A 16,440-nucleotide genomic window follows, 5' to 3' on the forward strand; every position below is an offset into this window, starting at 1 on the left:
ATTAATCTGCAACCAGTGCCAATACAGGATCAAGGTGCCATATGATCCCTGGACCTGATGCCACAAGGTGCGAAGTACTCTGACTCTGATCCAGCAAAGCACTTAGGCTCATGCTTAACTTTAAGCATTTGAATTGCCCCATTGAATTCAATGCAACTACTCATATACATTCAGTTAAGCAAATGTTTGTGTGCTTTGATGGATCAGGGTCAGTGTCCTCAGCACCTTGAAAGATCAAGTCCCCTATAAGAAACATCATTAAGCAGGTGGCTGCACTCTCCACTGGCTGAAGGTTTCAAAGAATTTGAATACTCCAATTTATCTTTGGCTCTGGTGTTTGTGCATGTTTTGCACTTCAGGATCATTCACTGTACTAGCGCAACTAGCTGTTACGTTTATTATTCAATCATCATTTAAGATGGAGAATATGGGGATTAGTACAAGAATTCTAAGGTGAACGAGGAACTGGCTAAAGCAGAGATAACAAAGGATTGTGCTAAAAAGGAGAATTATTGGGCTGGAGGGATGTTATTAGTGTAGTTCCCTCAAGGATCAGTTTTGGGACTAATCGAAAATTTTAAATCAGGTCAATTACCTTGGCACAGAAAGAAGGAACGTACTAATTAAATTTGCTGATTACGGAAAGTTGGGAGGCATCATCAATATAGAGGAGGATCAGAAGCAGGAAGAATTGGATGAATACTACTCCAGTACTCCTGGAAGACTGCAGTAATAGAATGTGATGAAATTTAATAGTACTGTACTAAGTACTATTAACTTCTGGCACAAGATTTCTATTATGGGATAGGCCAATCGAATTTAACAGAAATTCTATAACTTTTCTACACTCCCCCCCCCCCCCCCCATCAGCTTACAAAATTTGAACAGAGTTTTATTTCTTCAACAGAACTATCCTACAAAAGTCAAAGTCTAATAAAGGCTCCTATTCTCTAGTAAATCTCTATATGATTTTTTAATATTGACTTTATCCTTATTAAATTTGACAAATCTTTTCCATAAATGTCATGTAATTAACTTGTTTTAAAATTGTGTTATTAATTATATTTCAGGAAGAACTGTTTATTTTAGAAAACATAAAAGTTTAATTGTCACATGTGCCTGATTTGTTGAAAATGAAATTTAAAAAAGTATAGTGCAAATCACTGAAAACACTTGTGTTTTTTACAAATTATTTAAAGAAAACAAATGGCCATTTCAATTTACCTTAGAGACCGTACTTGAGCTTCAAGTGTATCAGTCCTTTCTTGATAAAGAAGTTTTAGTTTCTCCTTTAGGAAAAGATGAAAGAAAACTGTATACGTTTTCCTCTTTCCTCACAATTATCTGCTCTTAGCACTTTATAGATAAATCCAAAAGTTAGCTATATTCACTAATTTCCCTTGAAGATAATCAAAAAAACTTTAACCCAAACCAGAACTAACTTTCCTTACTCTTCTTTTCAGAAAGCTTAACAGAACTCACACTGATACTTACTTATTTCTACACATCGAGCCACATCCTTAGCTAGTGTAAATTGCCACAGATCCATTGATTTCAGTTGAGCTACTACGATTTATACAAGTTGATGATCTGACCAATTGGGTCTCATAACAGGGTGAGCCACCGCCAAAGTGCCTGTTCGTGGCCTGGGGCAGCACCCTGCCTTAGTTTCCCCTTCTATTCAGGGCCTTGTAAAAACGCCATAATCCAATGGTAATTAAAAACATTCCCCTTCTAAGGTCAAATTTTTGTAGTCCTTCCACACACTAGCCCTCCAGGCCCCAACCCTATTTCAGTGTCTCTCCTTGACTCAGGAGACTGCGAAGCAGGGTTCAGTTCAAACAGTCCCTTAATTACCTGAAGCACTCATCTCAGGCCAGATACAACTTCCCAGGCTTCTGTCTTGGACACTTCCAGCCATCTTAGCTCCCACTTGAGCTGCCTTTCCCCAGAAGTTTGTCCCTTCTTACCTTAGCTGACCATGCCTGGCCTGAGTTAATCATATGATCTCATCCATTATTACCCACCTGGGGAAGTGACCTGATCATGTCAAGTTTAGAGCTGAGGCCCCATTTTCTCTTAAAGGGGTCAGTCACCCTATGACAGGCCTGCCTTTGCTCCCAAAGAAGTCAATAGAAATACTCCTAAATAGAGAAGATTTGGGGCCATTATGAAGAACCTGGCAAACTCTCTCATTACCACAACATGAATTATTCAATAGTTTAGTCATATTTCTTGCTGAAAGACATGTACCTGCAGTGGTTAAACAGCTTCAAATGTACCTGCAGTGGTTAAACTGCACGGTGATGTGGGGCTATAGTAATCCCTTATACAGAATCTCTCACTGTTGCTTCTTTCACTATGAATGATCAACCAATACATGGACAAATGAGAGGAAAGAAAAGAGGCAACTACTGTGGAGACTTGAACTGTCACAGGGTTTAAGATGCTGGGAGCTTAGATGTCATCACAAAGATTTCTGGCTCTGCAGACAGAGGCACCAATGAAAATAATCTTTTATATACAGTATAGTATTTTCTTGGCATAAATGAGTGATTAGGCATAATAATCTTGAAGCACCCAAATGTCCTTTAAAACTACATAGTTCTCACACACACACAAAAAACACACACACCAGATTACAATACTTCACTCACGACAACTGTTAAGTAGAATCAAGTAAGTAGCAGTGACAGCAATACACCACCACCAGTTTAGGTTAGGAAGTGAAAAATACATGGTCAAGTTGAGATGACAGAGTAAGGACTTTCCCAAATGGAGTATCTCCAAGATACTGTGGGCCTTCTGTGCTGCATCTCTGAGAGGCACAATACAGAAATTGTAACCCAAGGGATGGGGATTAAGAAGAGATGACGCCACTTTAGCACCGTCTGGATGCTGGGCTGCTCTGAAGACTGCAGCGACCCACAGTACTGGATGGCTGCCTAAGTTAGCGTAGCCAGCTCTCAGCTGCCTGCAGGCATCAGTATTGTTTAGAATCTCCACAGCGCTATAAATTGCAGCACCATACCAGACATGTGCCGTCTACCCCAGCTCCACCTTGACATGCTGAGATTTGCACAAAACAGCCTACCTATAACCACTGTCTAAAGGGACAATAAAATTAATTATCTTAAGACACTAAGAACATGAGCTTCAAGGGATAGATATTGACCTCAAAGACTAGGGGCTAAATCAATCAAATCTCCTCCCCCAAAACTCTCAGGAAATTAATCATCCTAAAAAATGCCACCAAGAAAGAGGAGCACTAAAATCTTTAGCTGAGATATGACACCGCAAAGAAATTATTTCAATACCAACCAATTCTAGCTGCCATTTTTCTGTTTCTGCAGTGGCTGTTGTGGCCAAAACCCGTTCTTTATTATGTGATGGTGATGACTTGGCAGGTTGACATAAATAAGAATCATCAGCTCCTACAGTCCAGGAGTTCCGAACATTTGCCTGAAATACAATTGTAATGCTTCAGAGTTTAATCACAATAGCTGTTTAAGTAAAAATATTAACTATTGCTAAATAAAGAAAAATAGTGGATTTTAACAGTAACATTCAATAATGGAAGAATCTGTGCAGAATTTAATGTAGTTGCCCTCTGGGAAGAGGATAGTAATGTTGGGATCTCTAATCCAGCATTTTGCAAATTTGCATAAAGGTTTGGTTAAGGTTCAGTTTGAGAACAGAGTGACAGTTTGGACAGTTATTTAAATGAACCAGTTCACCAACACTTAATAAAAAAAAAAAAAAAAAAATCAAACTTACTGAAGCATCCAGAAGAGTTTGTTCTCTCAACGTCTGCTCTACAGCTAGAGATTTCAGTTCCTCATGGAGTTTCTCATTTTCAAGCACAACTACTCGTATCCGATCTTTCATCCCAGACAACTCCTCCTATCAGACCAAATACAAATACTGTACATAGATAGCTCCTAGATAAAGTTATGACCATTTAAATACATCTTGATGTCACAGGCACAGTTGCACAAATAACTGATTTTTTGATTCACTTGCAGTTCCAAAAACTGAAAAAGATTCAGTTTGGGTCGAACCAAAATACTTTTTCAGATCAAACAAAATGTTTCATTCAACCCAAAATGAAAAGCTTCAGGTATTTTTAATAACAGCAAAGGAAATGAAGGGTTACAGTCACAAAAACCAGAGGAGGCAGCAACGTCCCCTCTTATACCTAATAGCCCAGTGGTGAGGGTTCTCATCTGAGACATGGAAAACCCAGGTTTGAATTGCTGCTCTGGAGAAGGGACTTGAGCCCAGGTTTCTTCTTTCCAAGCGAGTAAACGAACAACCAGACTATGGACTATTCTGGAGTGGGCCTCTCTCAATCTCTCCTGTCAAAGCTGTTCTACTTTGTATAAACACTTACATATTAATTAGAACAGAGACTGGATCCTAGGTGTCCCAGGTGAATTCCCTAACCACTGGCCTATAGAGTCTCTCTCACTCTCTCTGACCCAATGACTATTCAAGCATTTTGTATAGAGTGGGAATTTTAACTTGAGTCAATTCCCTCACATGTGTGTCTCTTAACCAGTGGGGGCCCCACACACCACCTCCATATCTGTTTTTGTGAATGTGGCCTAAATCCCCTGGTGAACGTAGCCCACCCAAAATTGAAATGGTTTTGTTTTGATAATGTTAAAAAACTGTTTGTTTTGACATTTCTAATTATTATTATTATTTTTACCATTTTGGTCAAAAAAATTCACCAGTTTCACCAATTCACCACAAATTTGTGAAATGTTTTGGTTGTTCCAAATCTCTTTTTCAGTAACAAAAAGTTTCATGTAAAAATTTTTACCTAGCTCTAGTCATGCATATATATGTTTCTTAAGAGATTAGTAAAAGACTCTCATTCTTTTTTAACCCCATTGCAGGCACAATAAGCATGTTGGGTAATAGTCTAATTTGCACATTAATGCTGGTTAGATTGTTATTTGAGTAGGAAAAGTTATACAGGTCTGTCTCATCTTATGCGGTGGTTCCGTTCCGTGGTTAGCGCGTAAAGCGAAAACCGCGTATAGTCAAAATTAAATTGAGTTCAATGGCGGGCGAAATCACCCGCACTACAGGTACAGTATTAAAATGGTTGTTTTTCTCTTTTTTGGGTTGTTTTTTTTTCCCCCCGACCACGGAAAGCTGAAATCGTGCATGTTAAATGTGTGTAAGATGCGACAGACCTGTACAACTGTTTCATTTAAATAAGTAGATACACAGCTGTCTATTTCAAACACATTTTATCAAGAAAAAAAAGTCTCCTGATAAGATGGATTTTAAGAACTATAAAGATGTGATGATGTATGTGAAGAGACAGTACAGTAACGCCTCATTTAACGTCGTAATTATGTTCCTGAAAAATGGAACTTTAAGTGAAACAACTGTAAACGAATCCAATTGTCCCATAAAATTTCATGTAAATGCAGGGGATTAGGTTCAAAGGAATTTTTTTGTGGCAGACAAAAGGCATTATACTGTACAGTACTGTACTGTGGTTGGGAAGTGCCCCTGGCTTACTCCACACAGGCACAGCCCGCTGCAGGCAAGGACGCTAGGAAGCACATTTGCAGCAGCAGCGGCATCTTCCCCAGAGAACAGGCTCAGATTTTGCCAGGAATGCTCCAGGCCCACCTCTTCCTGTCCCCGCTCCACTCCAGGCCCACCTCTTCCCACCCTACCTCCTCTCCAGAGCACACCACATCCCCCTTTTCCCCCCAAAGTCCTAAGCACCGCCAAACAGCTGTTTGGCAACACTTAGGACTTTCTGGAAGGGAGGGGGAGGAGTGGAGATGTGGGGCTTCCCTGCTCCTCTCCCTCCCTCCCAGCACTTCGTGCTTAGGACTTTCTGGGAGGGAGGGGCAAGAGTGGGGAAACCCTGCGTCTCCGCTCCTCCCCTTCCCTCCCAGAAAGTCCTAAGCGCCGGGGGAAGCACTAGGAGGGAGGGGGAGGAGGCAGAGAAGCGGAACTTGTGCAATGCTCCCTTGTAAAGTCGCTGCTCTTCCACAGAATCTTACAAGCAGGCAGCCAAACGAGGTTATAAGGGAGCACTGCGCAACTTTCAACGAGCATGTTCCCTAACTGAGCAGGGACGTAACATTGAAACAACATTAAGTGGGACAAGGTTAAATGAGGAGTTACTGTACATTCTGAACTGTATTTGCTTCAATTTTGACTAGTGTAATATTTAGAATCTCAAGGTCTGAGCCCGTAAGCACTTTCCATATAGAACTCTTATTAAAAACTCAATGGAAATTCCATGAGTATGACACCTGTGGGATCAGGATCTTAATGGGTGAAGCAGGCTGCATACCTTGCAAAACTTCACTTCAGCTTCTAAGTGGTGAATGTACTGGGACTGATCATTAATGATAGGAACAAGATCACAAAGCGTAGGCAAACTCTGATCTGCAGCTTTTGAAGTTCTCTGGGGGGAAAAATAAGTAAATTAAGCATAATAAATATTTTATTATCAGAATTTTTCTGTTCTAATTTTTGCATCACAGAAAGTTGTTTCCATTCACAGAATCCTATTCATACTTAATACACTTTTGCAAAGTGTTAAAAAGAAAATACCTTGTACAAAAACATTGATGTACTATTCATGTTATTGTAGTAATATAGTGAAACCTATACTAGAGACCACCTTTACTAAAGGACCCAATGTCTTAAGAGACAATCCTAAATTATCCCCAATTCTGTTCCACCCTTACAATAGACCACTTCCACTGAGCAACCAATTTGAGTGGTTGGTTAAGAGAGATATTAGGGCTGATCCTCAACATACTATATTCACTATAAGGAGACATGATCACACATACACACTTATGTACTATCCAGTAGTGTACCAACACACTGTTGAAGGATGAATATACAAACAAACAAGTATAATATACATTATGGGAATATCATAACCGCATGATAATTACATTTGAGAAGTCCGCACAAAGTAGGGATTACATATCTAACAGACTTTAAGGCCAGAAGAGAAATCATGATCATCTAGTCTGACCTGCACGTTGCAGGCCACAAAACTTCACCCACCCCCTTCTGTAATAGATCTATAACCTCTGGCTGAATTTATGGAAGTTCTCAAATCATGGTTTAAAGACTTCAAGTTACAGAGAATTCACCATTAACACTTGTTTAAACCTGCAAGTGATCCATGCTGCAGAAGAAGGCAAACCCCCCCCCCCCCCCCCGGGTCTCTGCCAATCTGACCCAGAGGAAAATTCCTTCCCAATCCCAAATATGGCAATCAGTTAGACTCTGAGCATGTGGGCAAGATCCAGTCAGGCAGACATCTGGGAAAGAATTCTCTATGGTAACTCAGAGCTCTCCCCATCTAGTGTCCCATTTCCAACTGTTGGGGATTTTTGCTCCTGGCAGTTGCCAATGGACCACATGCCATTGTAGGCGGTCCCATCATACCACCCTCTTCATAAATTTATCAAGCTCAATCTTGAAGCCAGTTGCGTTTTTTTACACCCACTGCTCCCCTTGGAAGGCTGTTCCAGAACTTCACTCTTCTGATGGTAAGAAACCTTTGCCTAATTTCGAGCCTAAACTTGTTGATGGCCAATTTATATCCATTTGTTCTTGTGTACACATTGGTGCTTATCTTAAATAACTCCTCTCCCTCACTGGTATTTATCCCTCTGATGTATTTATAGAGAGCAATCATATCTCCTCCCAGCCTTCTTTTGGTTAGGCTAAACAAGCCAAGCTCTTTGAGTCTCCTCTCATAAGGTAGATTTTCCTTTACTCCCATCATCCTAGTAGCCCTACTCTGCACTTGCTCCAGTTTGAATTAATCTTTCTTAAGCATGGGAGACCAGAATTACACACAGTATTACAGATGAGGTCTCACCAGTGCCTTGTATAATGGTACTAACACTTCCCTGTCTCTACTGGAAATACCTCTCCTGATGCATCCTACGGCTCCATTATTACAGTGAATCTAATATTACAGCACTTATTCTTAAGAGTACAGTATAAATTAACTGAGAATGTAAAGAAATCTGTTCATCAATCTAAGTTATAATGACTTTTAAAAGGCCTCTAAGTTTGGGGGTTGGTTTTTGTTCTTTTGGTGAGTATAACTTTCTTTCACCTCTCTAGCAAATAAAATCCCAATTTCTGAGATTTAAAAATTGACACTCAGATTGTAACAAAATTTATGACAGGCTACTTGTTAAAATGTATTCATTTTTAAAACTTATTAACAATATTAGAACCATTTCTAGCTACACTGCAATGGTCTTTGAGTAATACTTTTGTCATCATATAGATCTGTCATTAAACCAGAAATCAATAGAGCAAAATTGATGAGTTGGAAATTAAAACTAATTGGTGGACAAAATAATAAGGGGATAGCCTATTTTGCCCATTACTCCCCTTTTGGGGTCCTTAAAAACAGACCTGGGGGTTGGGGGATGAGGGGCTGACTGAAAGATAGGAAAACAGGAAGAAGTGAGCTTCATCATCATGGTTGCCACACCCATAATCTTCTGGGATCCCAGAATCCACTGACACAATTGGGCCATTGTCGTCCTCTCCCTGAGAGATGTCCTGATCAGACCAGGCAGAAAGAGAGGAACCCAGATGATACTGCCACCTCCATTGGCTGTGTTTGAACTCCAACATGATCTGGGATGTATGAACTCCAAACACCATCTGGCTCCTGCTGTCACTCCCCCCTTCCTTGTAATAGTGTTTTGTTTTTAAAAACACCCCTTTGTATTTCTTTCTATTTGTTTTAACCCCTCTCTTTTTGTTGGCTGTCACAGGGTAGAACTGGAGCAATATCACCAAATTAATTTCATCTTTGATACTGAACAAGCATCAGAGAGTAATAACTGATCTGAACTGGCCCCATGGAGGTGAAAAGCTTTCCATATATCCCAGTGCAGAGTGCAGTTCCACTCCAGGAGGGATGGATGTGAGGAGATTCCACAGGGGATGACCTTCCTACACCAAAAAGCTCATTGCCACAGCAAACCTCTTGTGTCCCTAAGCAGCAGAATTTTGGTGCAAAGCTATAGGGTTTGCTGTTACACGGATCAACGAACAATTGTACAAAAGGCAAAGGGTACACCACCATCAGAACCCTTCAGGCTGCAGTAAGTAGCCACAGAGGAAAGTAAGATCCCTTCATCACCTGCCCTTATGGAACCATCTTCACTGGCAAAACACTCTACACAGGCTTCATTTCCAAAACGAAGTGCTAACTTCTGGTGGAGAAAGGAGCAGCCATGATGAGGGAGCCATACAAACATGGGTGCCATCTGTACTGCCGAGGGGATGTGAAGGCCTGGATTCCATAGGAAGAGATTTGTGGCTCTTCTACTGTGGTCATAATAAATTAATAGCTCATATAGGGCTTTTCCCATCTTTAGTTCTCAAAGAGATTTACAAAGGAGAATTACTCACAAATACCCTCTCTCTACTAAGAAGTAGTCAACTGCCCCACCCCAACCCCAACCATGGGATGATTAGGGAGATTTGGGGCCTTTTATTCTTCATGGATAGCAGATAATATGCCTGTTGGGACAAGTTATTACTCATTCAAAGTTACATGAAGAAATTAGCAGTGAATACATACTGAGGGTGACATCTTCCTCCTCCTTGATGGAGATACTTCACTTTCTAGTCCTTCTTGCTCTTGCAATAAAGCTTTAAGCTGATTAACTAAGGAACAAAATTAAACTACTGGTTAACAATCAGACTTGACGGAAATCATACAATAATTTTGCTCTGCAGTTCTGAGACTAGCTGTCCCAGAGTAACATTTACCTGCATGACTGTGTTGCAGTTCCTGCCAGGCCGTTTCCCCACTCTCATCATTACCTGTGGACGACTGGTCAAATGCAACTTCACTTTCTCCCACTGTGGGATCTCCTTCCACCAAGACATATTTCAGTTGATGGATACTTTTACTAGCACGGTCTGTGAACAATAGCATGTATTAGCCATCAAAAACAGAGTGTCTTTCCTTTCTGATGAAAAAGCAACCCAAAGCTAGATTAGTTTACTATATTTTAACTCTGTACAAAAAGATAGTAGGGTGACATATATTCAGGCTTTGCCTGAACTAAGGATTTAACCTCATTTTAACCTTTGGTGAGTAGCTACCAGGAACTGCCTAACAGACAGGCAAAGCCACTGTAAACCACAATTTACAGTAATGCAGTTTACCTGTTTCAGGCAGACATTAACCACACTAGTGCAAATGGCAATGTAGCTATCCACAATAGGCAGCTGCACTCATAGAATCATAGAATATCAGGCTTGGAAGGGACCTCAGGAGGTCATCTAGTCCAAACCTCTGCTCAAAGCAGGACCAATCCCCAGACAGATTTTTGTCCCAGATCCCTAAATGGCCCCCCTCAAGGACTGAACTCACAACCCTGGGTTTAGCAGGCCAATGCTCAAACCACTGAGCTATACACCAGTGTTTTGCTGCTGACTGAAATCCCCAGGGTAGAAGAGGCCTCAGTTACTAATTATGGACTTGAACCTGCAAACACTTACTACCATGAACAACCACATTGAGTTCAACAAGACTGCTCATAGTCTTAAGAGCTATGCTTGATACAATGTGCAGGATCAATCCCTAAATGGAGTGCTGGGGATTCTAATGACAGTCACAAGATAAAGCATTATTCAACAGAACTGTTAAAAATTATCTTAAAGCTCAGCAAACGGGTTTGTTGATTTACAATGGCAATTAAATAAAAGTATCAGGAGTTCTGAACAGACTTGGAAGTTAACTAAGAACAGGTACTTCCACTGAGTGCTTGGGAAGAAATGGGAAAACAATTTCTAATATTTTATAGTCTTTCCAGAATTAACCAAATCCAATTACACAATGGTGACAACAATATTTTCCTTTCATTTTCAATGTAACTTTTTAGTACAATGCCTATTTTTTTTTCTTTTTGCTAAGCTGGGCTTGTTTGACAGCCACGTCTCTTTAACTTGGCCAAAAATGTGAAGAAGACATGACTGGAATAAATGTCCAGGTATCTAGTACTGACAACAGCAGCACTACTTCTTAACCCTACCATAAATGTTTTCAGATAAACTCAAGGCAATTTCAAAAATATGATCTTTTGTGTTTTCAAGGCCTTTAAATATTACCTACGTTTGTTTTAATTATGAAATTTCTTTTCAACTGTTTGACAGGTTTAGAATGGTTAGTGCAAACTTTACATTCCACTATATAATAATAAAAATATAATTATCAATAGTACCTTAGCTCTGTTCAGGGTGAATAAAAATCGAGGACTAAAAAAAAAAAAAAAAATCGGATTTTTTAAATTTAAATCGGATTTTTTTAATAAAATGCTTTTTGAGGGAAAAAATCTATCTAAAGATAGTTTTAATTAAGATACATTATAGCTCAAAAATATTTCATCATGGAATAGGGATTATAAACTCTAATTCTATTGTACGAGACAATATATTCATGTAATGTTTAAGAAAAGTTTTGTAAATGAGTTCCAATAGTTCATGGATTAGGGACCCAATCTATGGGGTTGCACAGGCTTCTGGATAGATTATTTAGGTTAATCTTTCTATCTACTCAATGGGACTTAATGCTCAGTCTAGAAGATGCCATCAGAGATGTTTAGTTTTGCAATTCTCAAACTATCCATTTGTCTCCCCAGAGGTAACATGCTTGTTAACAGCATAAATGTTTTTAAATAACTAAATAATATATTGAGGTGCTAAACAACAGAGTTCAACCCTATTGTCCCTCTGCAAATTTGTGTACACAGAGTTAATCCCTTACCTCTCTCTAAAAGTGCAAAGTTTCAAAAAGTTCAATGAATAGAAGATTGTTGGGGGCAGAATAGATCTGGACAAGGAGAAGAACTCTGGAGATACATGTGAGACGCGCGGGACATATACTTGTTTTGTTAAAATATTATATGTTTGCTGTTGAAGAAAAAATCCAGAATACTTAACGCTGTTGTTTCAGTTAAATAAAACAATTCAAACGTCTGTCTGGTGAGGTTATCCTCCTAATACAGTATGGCAAGAAAATCCTCCAAATATTAATGATTAACCTGTTGAACTGGAGATAGTTCACCTCCCAGTGACTTCATAAATATCTGCTTCAATTACCTTTGGTAAATGAAATAACCAAACAATCATTCATTTTCTGATATAGCTGTAAAACTAATCTGAAAAGTTTTCAAAATAAATCACTGTTTAAAAATGTATATAGTGTGTACCTTCTAAAAATGAAACCTATATCTATCTCTGAGTTGAGAAGAAAATGTATTAAGGTTATAACAACCAACAAGAATGCACTTTTATGTAGAAAGCCATGATTAAATTGAGTCTTCCTGACTAGTGATTTAAATCAATTTGATTTAAATCAAATCCATCCTGGCTCTGTTTAATGTATTGCCTTTTGTTTGGTAATGGTAATGGCTACTAGTGGTCATTAAAGAAACCAAGAGCACTGTTTATACATATAGAACTGTCAACCCACGAGGTCCTGAACAAATTTCAATTCAAGCAGTTACATGCTGCTTATTTTAATTCTTCCGACACTTTCAAAAGGATAGAATTTTTCATCTTCACTTCTGCTGCTAAACTGATGCACACTATGGCTGTGAATAAGTTCAGCTGCTGCAATTCAGTTGATGGGGATGTTACTTCTCCATAACTATTACCTACTTTACAGAATTGTTCGCAAAGTCCTTTGAGATTTTCAGATAAGACATAGAGAACTGTAAAATTTCTCCAAACTTATATTAACTCTATTTATACCCCATTCAAACCAGGTGAAGTGAAGTGTCTTTTTCCACTGCAACTTTCAAAAATACTGAACTACTGTACATACTGGATCATAAGCTGAATTTGTTTAGTAAAAAAGGGAAGCACCAGAGAAGGGGGTCAGCTTATGAACAGGTATAGAGAGGCGGGACACAGCCCCTCCCCCAACAGAGGGAGCAAGGAGAGGCAGCAGAGAAGAGGCAGGGCCAGAGTCTCTCTCCCTCCAGCCTCGGAAGCAGCTGCAGCTCTGGGGCTGGCAGGCTGCAGCCATGCCGCTCGGCCCCACGCTTCAGAGCAGGCTGTGGCCGCGCCGCCCGGTCTGGCCTGCCAGAGCAGGCTGCGGCCACGCTGGCCAGCCTGCCAGAGCAGCTCCAGCCAGGCCAGAGACATCCTCCCCTGGCCCTCCCCAAATAAGGTGGGAAGGGATGGGGTCATGTGTGGGGTGGTCACAGGGGTTACTCCCCTGACCCCCAGCTCCCCCCCCAAAAAAAAATTTCTCCACCAGTTGCTGTCCCGGCCCGTCAGGGTAAGCAGCTGGCGCACCGGGACACTTTGCTTACTTAGGTTTACCTCCGTGCCTGCAGACGCTCGAGGTAAACAAACCATCTTGGCCCACCAGCGGCTTATCCTGATGGCCCAGGAGCCAAAGTTTGCTGACCCCTGAATTATAGGGTCGGCTTATGAATGGGTCATAAACATTTTCCATTTTTACTTATCCATCTTGGGGGGGGTCAGCTTATAAACAAACCGGCTTATGATCATGTATATACAGTATGTAACTGATCCTGCAAGTGTTCCCACTGAAATCAATTTAGCTCCACGTGGAAAAAAGCATCTACCCATGCAGAGCAGCTTACAGGATCAGGGCTTACAACTCAACAGCAAATTAGGTGCTGTATCACAGACTGAACATATATCCATAATGGGTCTATCATCTTTTAATAGATGAAAATCCAAGTCCTTTCACTTAACCTATTTTTCAGATGTTTGCAAATGTTATAGTAGTAATAATCCTGTGGGATTCTAGTCGTTCATCATTCAGGAACTTAAGACTTTTTCTAGGTTTCTTTGGGAAAGTAGTAATATACTTGTGGAGGGGGAAATATTTTCCTCATCAACAAATTTTCATCCTGACATTTTTCTTCAAATTTATTAAGTACCTATTCAAAGCTCCAGATACCTTGTACAATTAAACACATTGGATATACAATTTTATTATATTTTCTAAGACTTCTCACACCAAAAATCTGATGCTGCTTCTTTACTAATAATTAGGTGGTCTAAAATAAGTCAGGAGGGGAAGTTCATCTTCATCACTGAACTTCTTTATAAGTAGCAGTTTATTTAAATTATTATTGATATTGACTTTCCATGAACATCACATATTCAATGCTTGCAATTAAGTATATTCATTATTCAACTTTTCAATATGCCATGTTTTTCAGTTAAACTATTATAGACCAACAGCCAAAAGCAATGACATTGGGATTCCCCAAATATAACATTTTTCAACATAGCTAACTCAACTCTAAAGAAATTTAACTAGAATTTTATCTTCTTTCTCTGTTAATTCACAATGCTAACCCCCATTACGTCTCGCCCATAAACTCTACAGTAAACTGATTAAAAAATAAGAAAACTCAATGTAATTAATGGAAGAAACGGTTAATCTTTGAAGTAGTGATCGACTTTAATAAAAAAAATATTTCCTATAAAATATCAGTTAAATTGAAAAGGTCCCAAATGTGCTTCAGAACAAGTCATTTAACCAAGGTCACACTACTTCAAACGGCAAATTATAGCATGGCTGGTGCTGAAAGTATGTTGTGGGTTTTTCAAATCTGTTGAATGACTTTGTCTAGCGATCCACTAAGGAGCTAAACTTGTGTGACTTTTGACTAATGTAAGCAGTCAGATGGCTTATAAGCCTTCTTAAATTCCCTATTATAAATTTATTACACTCAAATTGTAATATCATCTTGAGTGCGGACACCTGAACAGGCCTCAACATTAGAAATCCTAGAATATTTGGCTTCTTACACTCAAACTAAAGCTGGCCTTTTTAATTAATATGGCTTTTCTTTTCTTTTCTTGGGTCCCAGTATCTTTTTAACTTTGTTGGAACACAACCTACACTTGGGGAAGGATATATGTAAAAAATGTATATGGGAAATAAAAATGTTATGGCACTTCCTTACCCAAGCCATTGTGATGTGCCTTCATTTTAGTAAAGCAGGATGAAAATTAAGGGTTGACATGCCTCTGACAGCCATTATTTTTATAGAGTGAAACTACTAGCCTGACAGGAAGAGGGAAGGAGCAGCGTTAACCACTTGACTCTGTCCGCAACAAACACAAGTATACGAGTGCCTCAGGTAGAGTTTAATCCTGTTGACATTAATGTGTAGAGCATGCCTCTTCGGAAAGTTACATTTATTGTTGAAGAAATAAAACAAAAGAAATAAACTATTGTGTCCCAATCAGGTGATAAAAGTGAAAGATCAGCTTTAGAGAGCTAGAAAAAGGAAACGTAAGCAAAAAGAGCTTAGGAATGAAAGATTAAAATCTGTTTGGGGTATTAATGCTGCTTTAGTTAAAAATAAAACCCACAGACATACTACCACTCTCCATCCCACAAAAAGTTGCACAAAAACCTAGGGATTTGTATGTGTGTATCATCTGAAAAGCTAAAGTTTTAATTGTTATTGCTTCTTATTTTACCATGGAACTCAGTAAACATAGTGTTGTATCAGGGTATATCTACACTGCAACTTAAGCCTCGGTTCAGGCTCAAGCCTAACGCCCTTTTAGTCTATACACAAATCATGCTAACCCAGGGCTTGGACCCAGGGTCCAAGCCAGAGTCAAGCTATGACCCAGTTAAAACAACCAGTGTGGAACTCGGGAGATCTGGGTTTAGTTGCCGGCTCTACTATAGACTACGTGGCCTTGGGCAAGCAATTTAGGAAATATCATCATCCCCCTTTTAATACCTGGGAAACAGTAGGAGAAAGTCTCATCTGCTTCAATTTGTCTGCCTTGTCTATTTAGATTGTAAGCTCTTTGGGACACGGACAGTCTCTTACCATGAGTTTGCACAGTGCCTATTACATAAATAGTCTAAGAAAGTGATACATGGATCCTTCAAGCAGCCTGTGTTCTCATTTAGCGCTCTGCCCCATCGAGTCACTGACACTTTTGCAGGACTGCAAGAAAGTATTTCTAACAATTTTCTCACACATCGTGCCAAATTAAAACACTGATGTGAGATCAGTAGTTAGAACCCTCCGTAATCATCCTTCAGGCGTTTTATGAATGGCTAACATAGTTAACAACTCCAGAAATTGCTTCACTTTCAGTAATACAAGTTCACATCTGTTCACCTGCTTTCTCTAAGTTTACCATTGGTTTTGTGGTGATTCAGTCTGTCTTTTGTATCGTGTACGGCCGACTCGTATTTTAAGATCTATCGGGCAGAAAGCATCCTGCATTGGCACCCAGTGAAATGAATGATAGTTCACACCTCAGAGCTATTGTTTCAAGCTCTCTACAAGCATCTCTATCAATTACACTCACTTCACATTTTGAAAGTTTTCCTCACAACCATAACAACTAGAGAGTTTTTTT

The 16,440-nt window shown here is 39.5% G+C and overlaps 1 protein-coding gene across 8 annotated transcripts in view; it reads right to left on the reverse strand.

Annotated features, from left to right (window-relative positions):
• The window catches only part of SDCCAG8 (SHH signaling and ciliogenesis regulator SDCCAG8), a 154,724-nt gene that overhangs the window by 128,305 nt on the left and 9,979 nt on the right, over window positions 1–16,440 (reverse strand). For all 8 annotated transcript variants that reach the window (XM_054024248.1, XM_054024253.1, XM_054024250.1 and 5 more), the window contains exons 2-7: window positions 9,817–9,969; window positions 9,626–9,711; window positions 6,335–6,448; window positions 3,778–3,903; window positions 3,322–3,462; window positions 1,225–1,289 (exon numbers count right to left, since the gene is read on the reverse strand). In XM_054024248.1, coding sequence (XP_053880223.1) covers window positions 1,225–1,289; window positions 3,322–3,462; window positions 3,778–3,903; window positions 6,335–6,448; window positions 9,626–9,711; window positions 9,817–9,969 — 685 coding nt within the window. The remainder of the gene's footprint in view (window positions 1–1,224; window positions 1,290–3,321; window positions 3,463–3,777; window positions 3,904–6,334; window positions 6,449–9,625; window positions 9,712–9,816; window positions 9,970–16,440) is intronic.

This window comes from Malaclemys terrapin, chromosome 3 (genome assembly GCF_027887155.1).
Source record: "Malaclemys terrapin pileata isolate rMalTer1 chromosome 3, rMalTer1.hap1, whole genome shotgun sequence".
In the NCBI taxonomy this organism is placed as follows: Eukaryota; Metazoa; Chordata; order Testudines; family Emydidae; genus Malaclemys; species Malaclemys terrapin.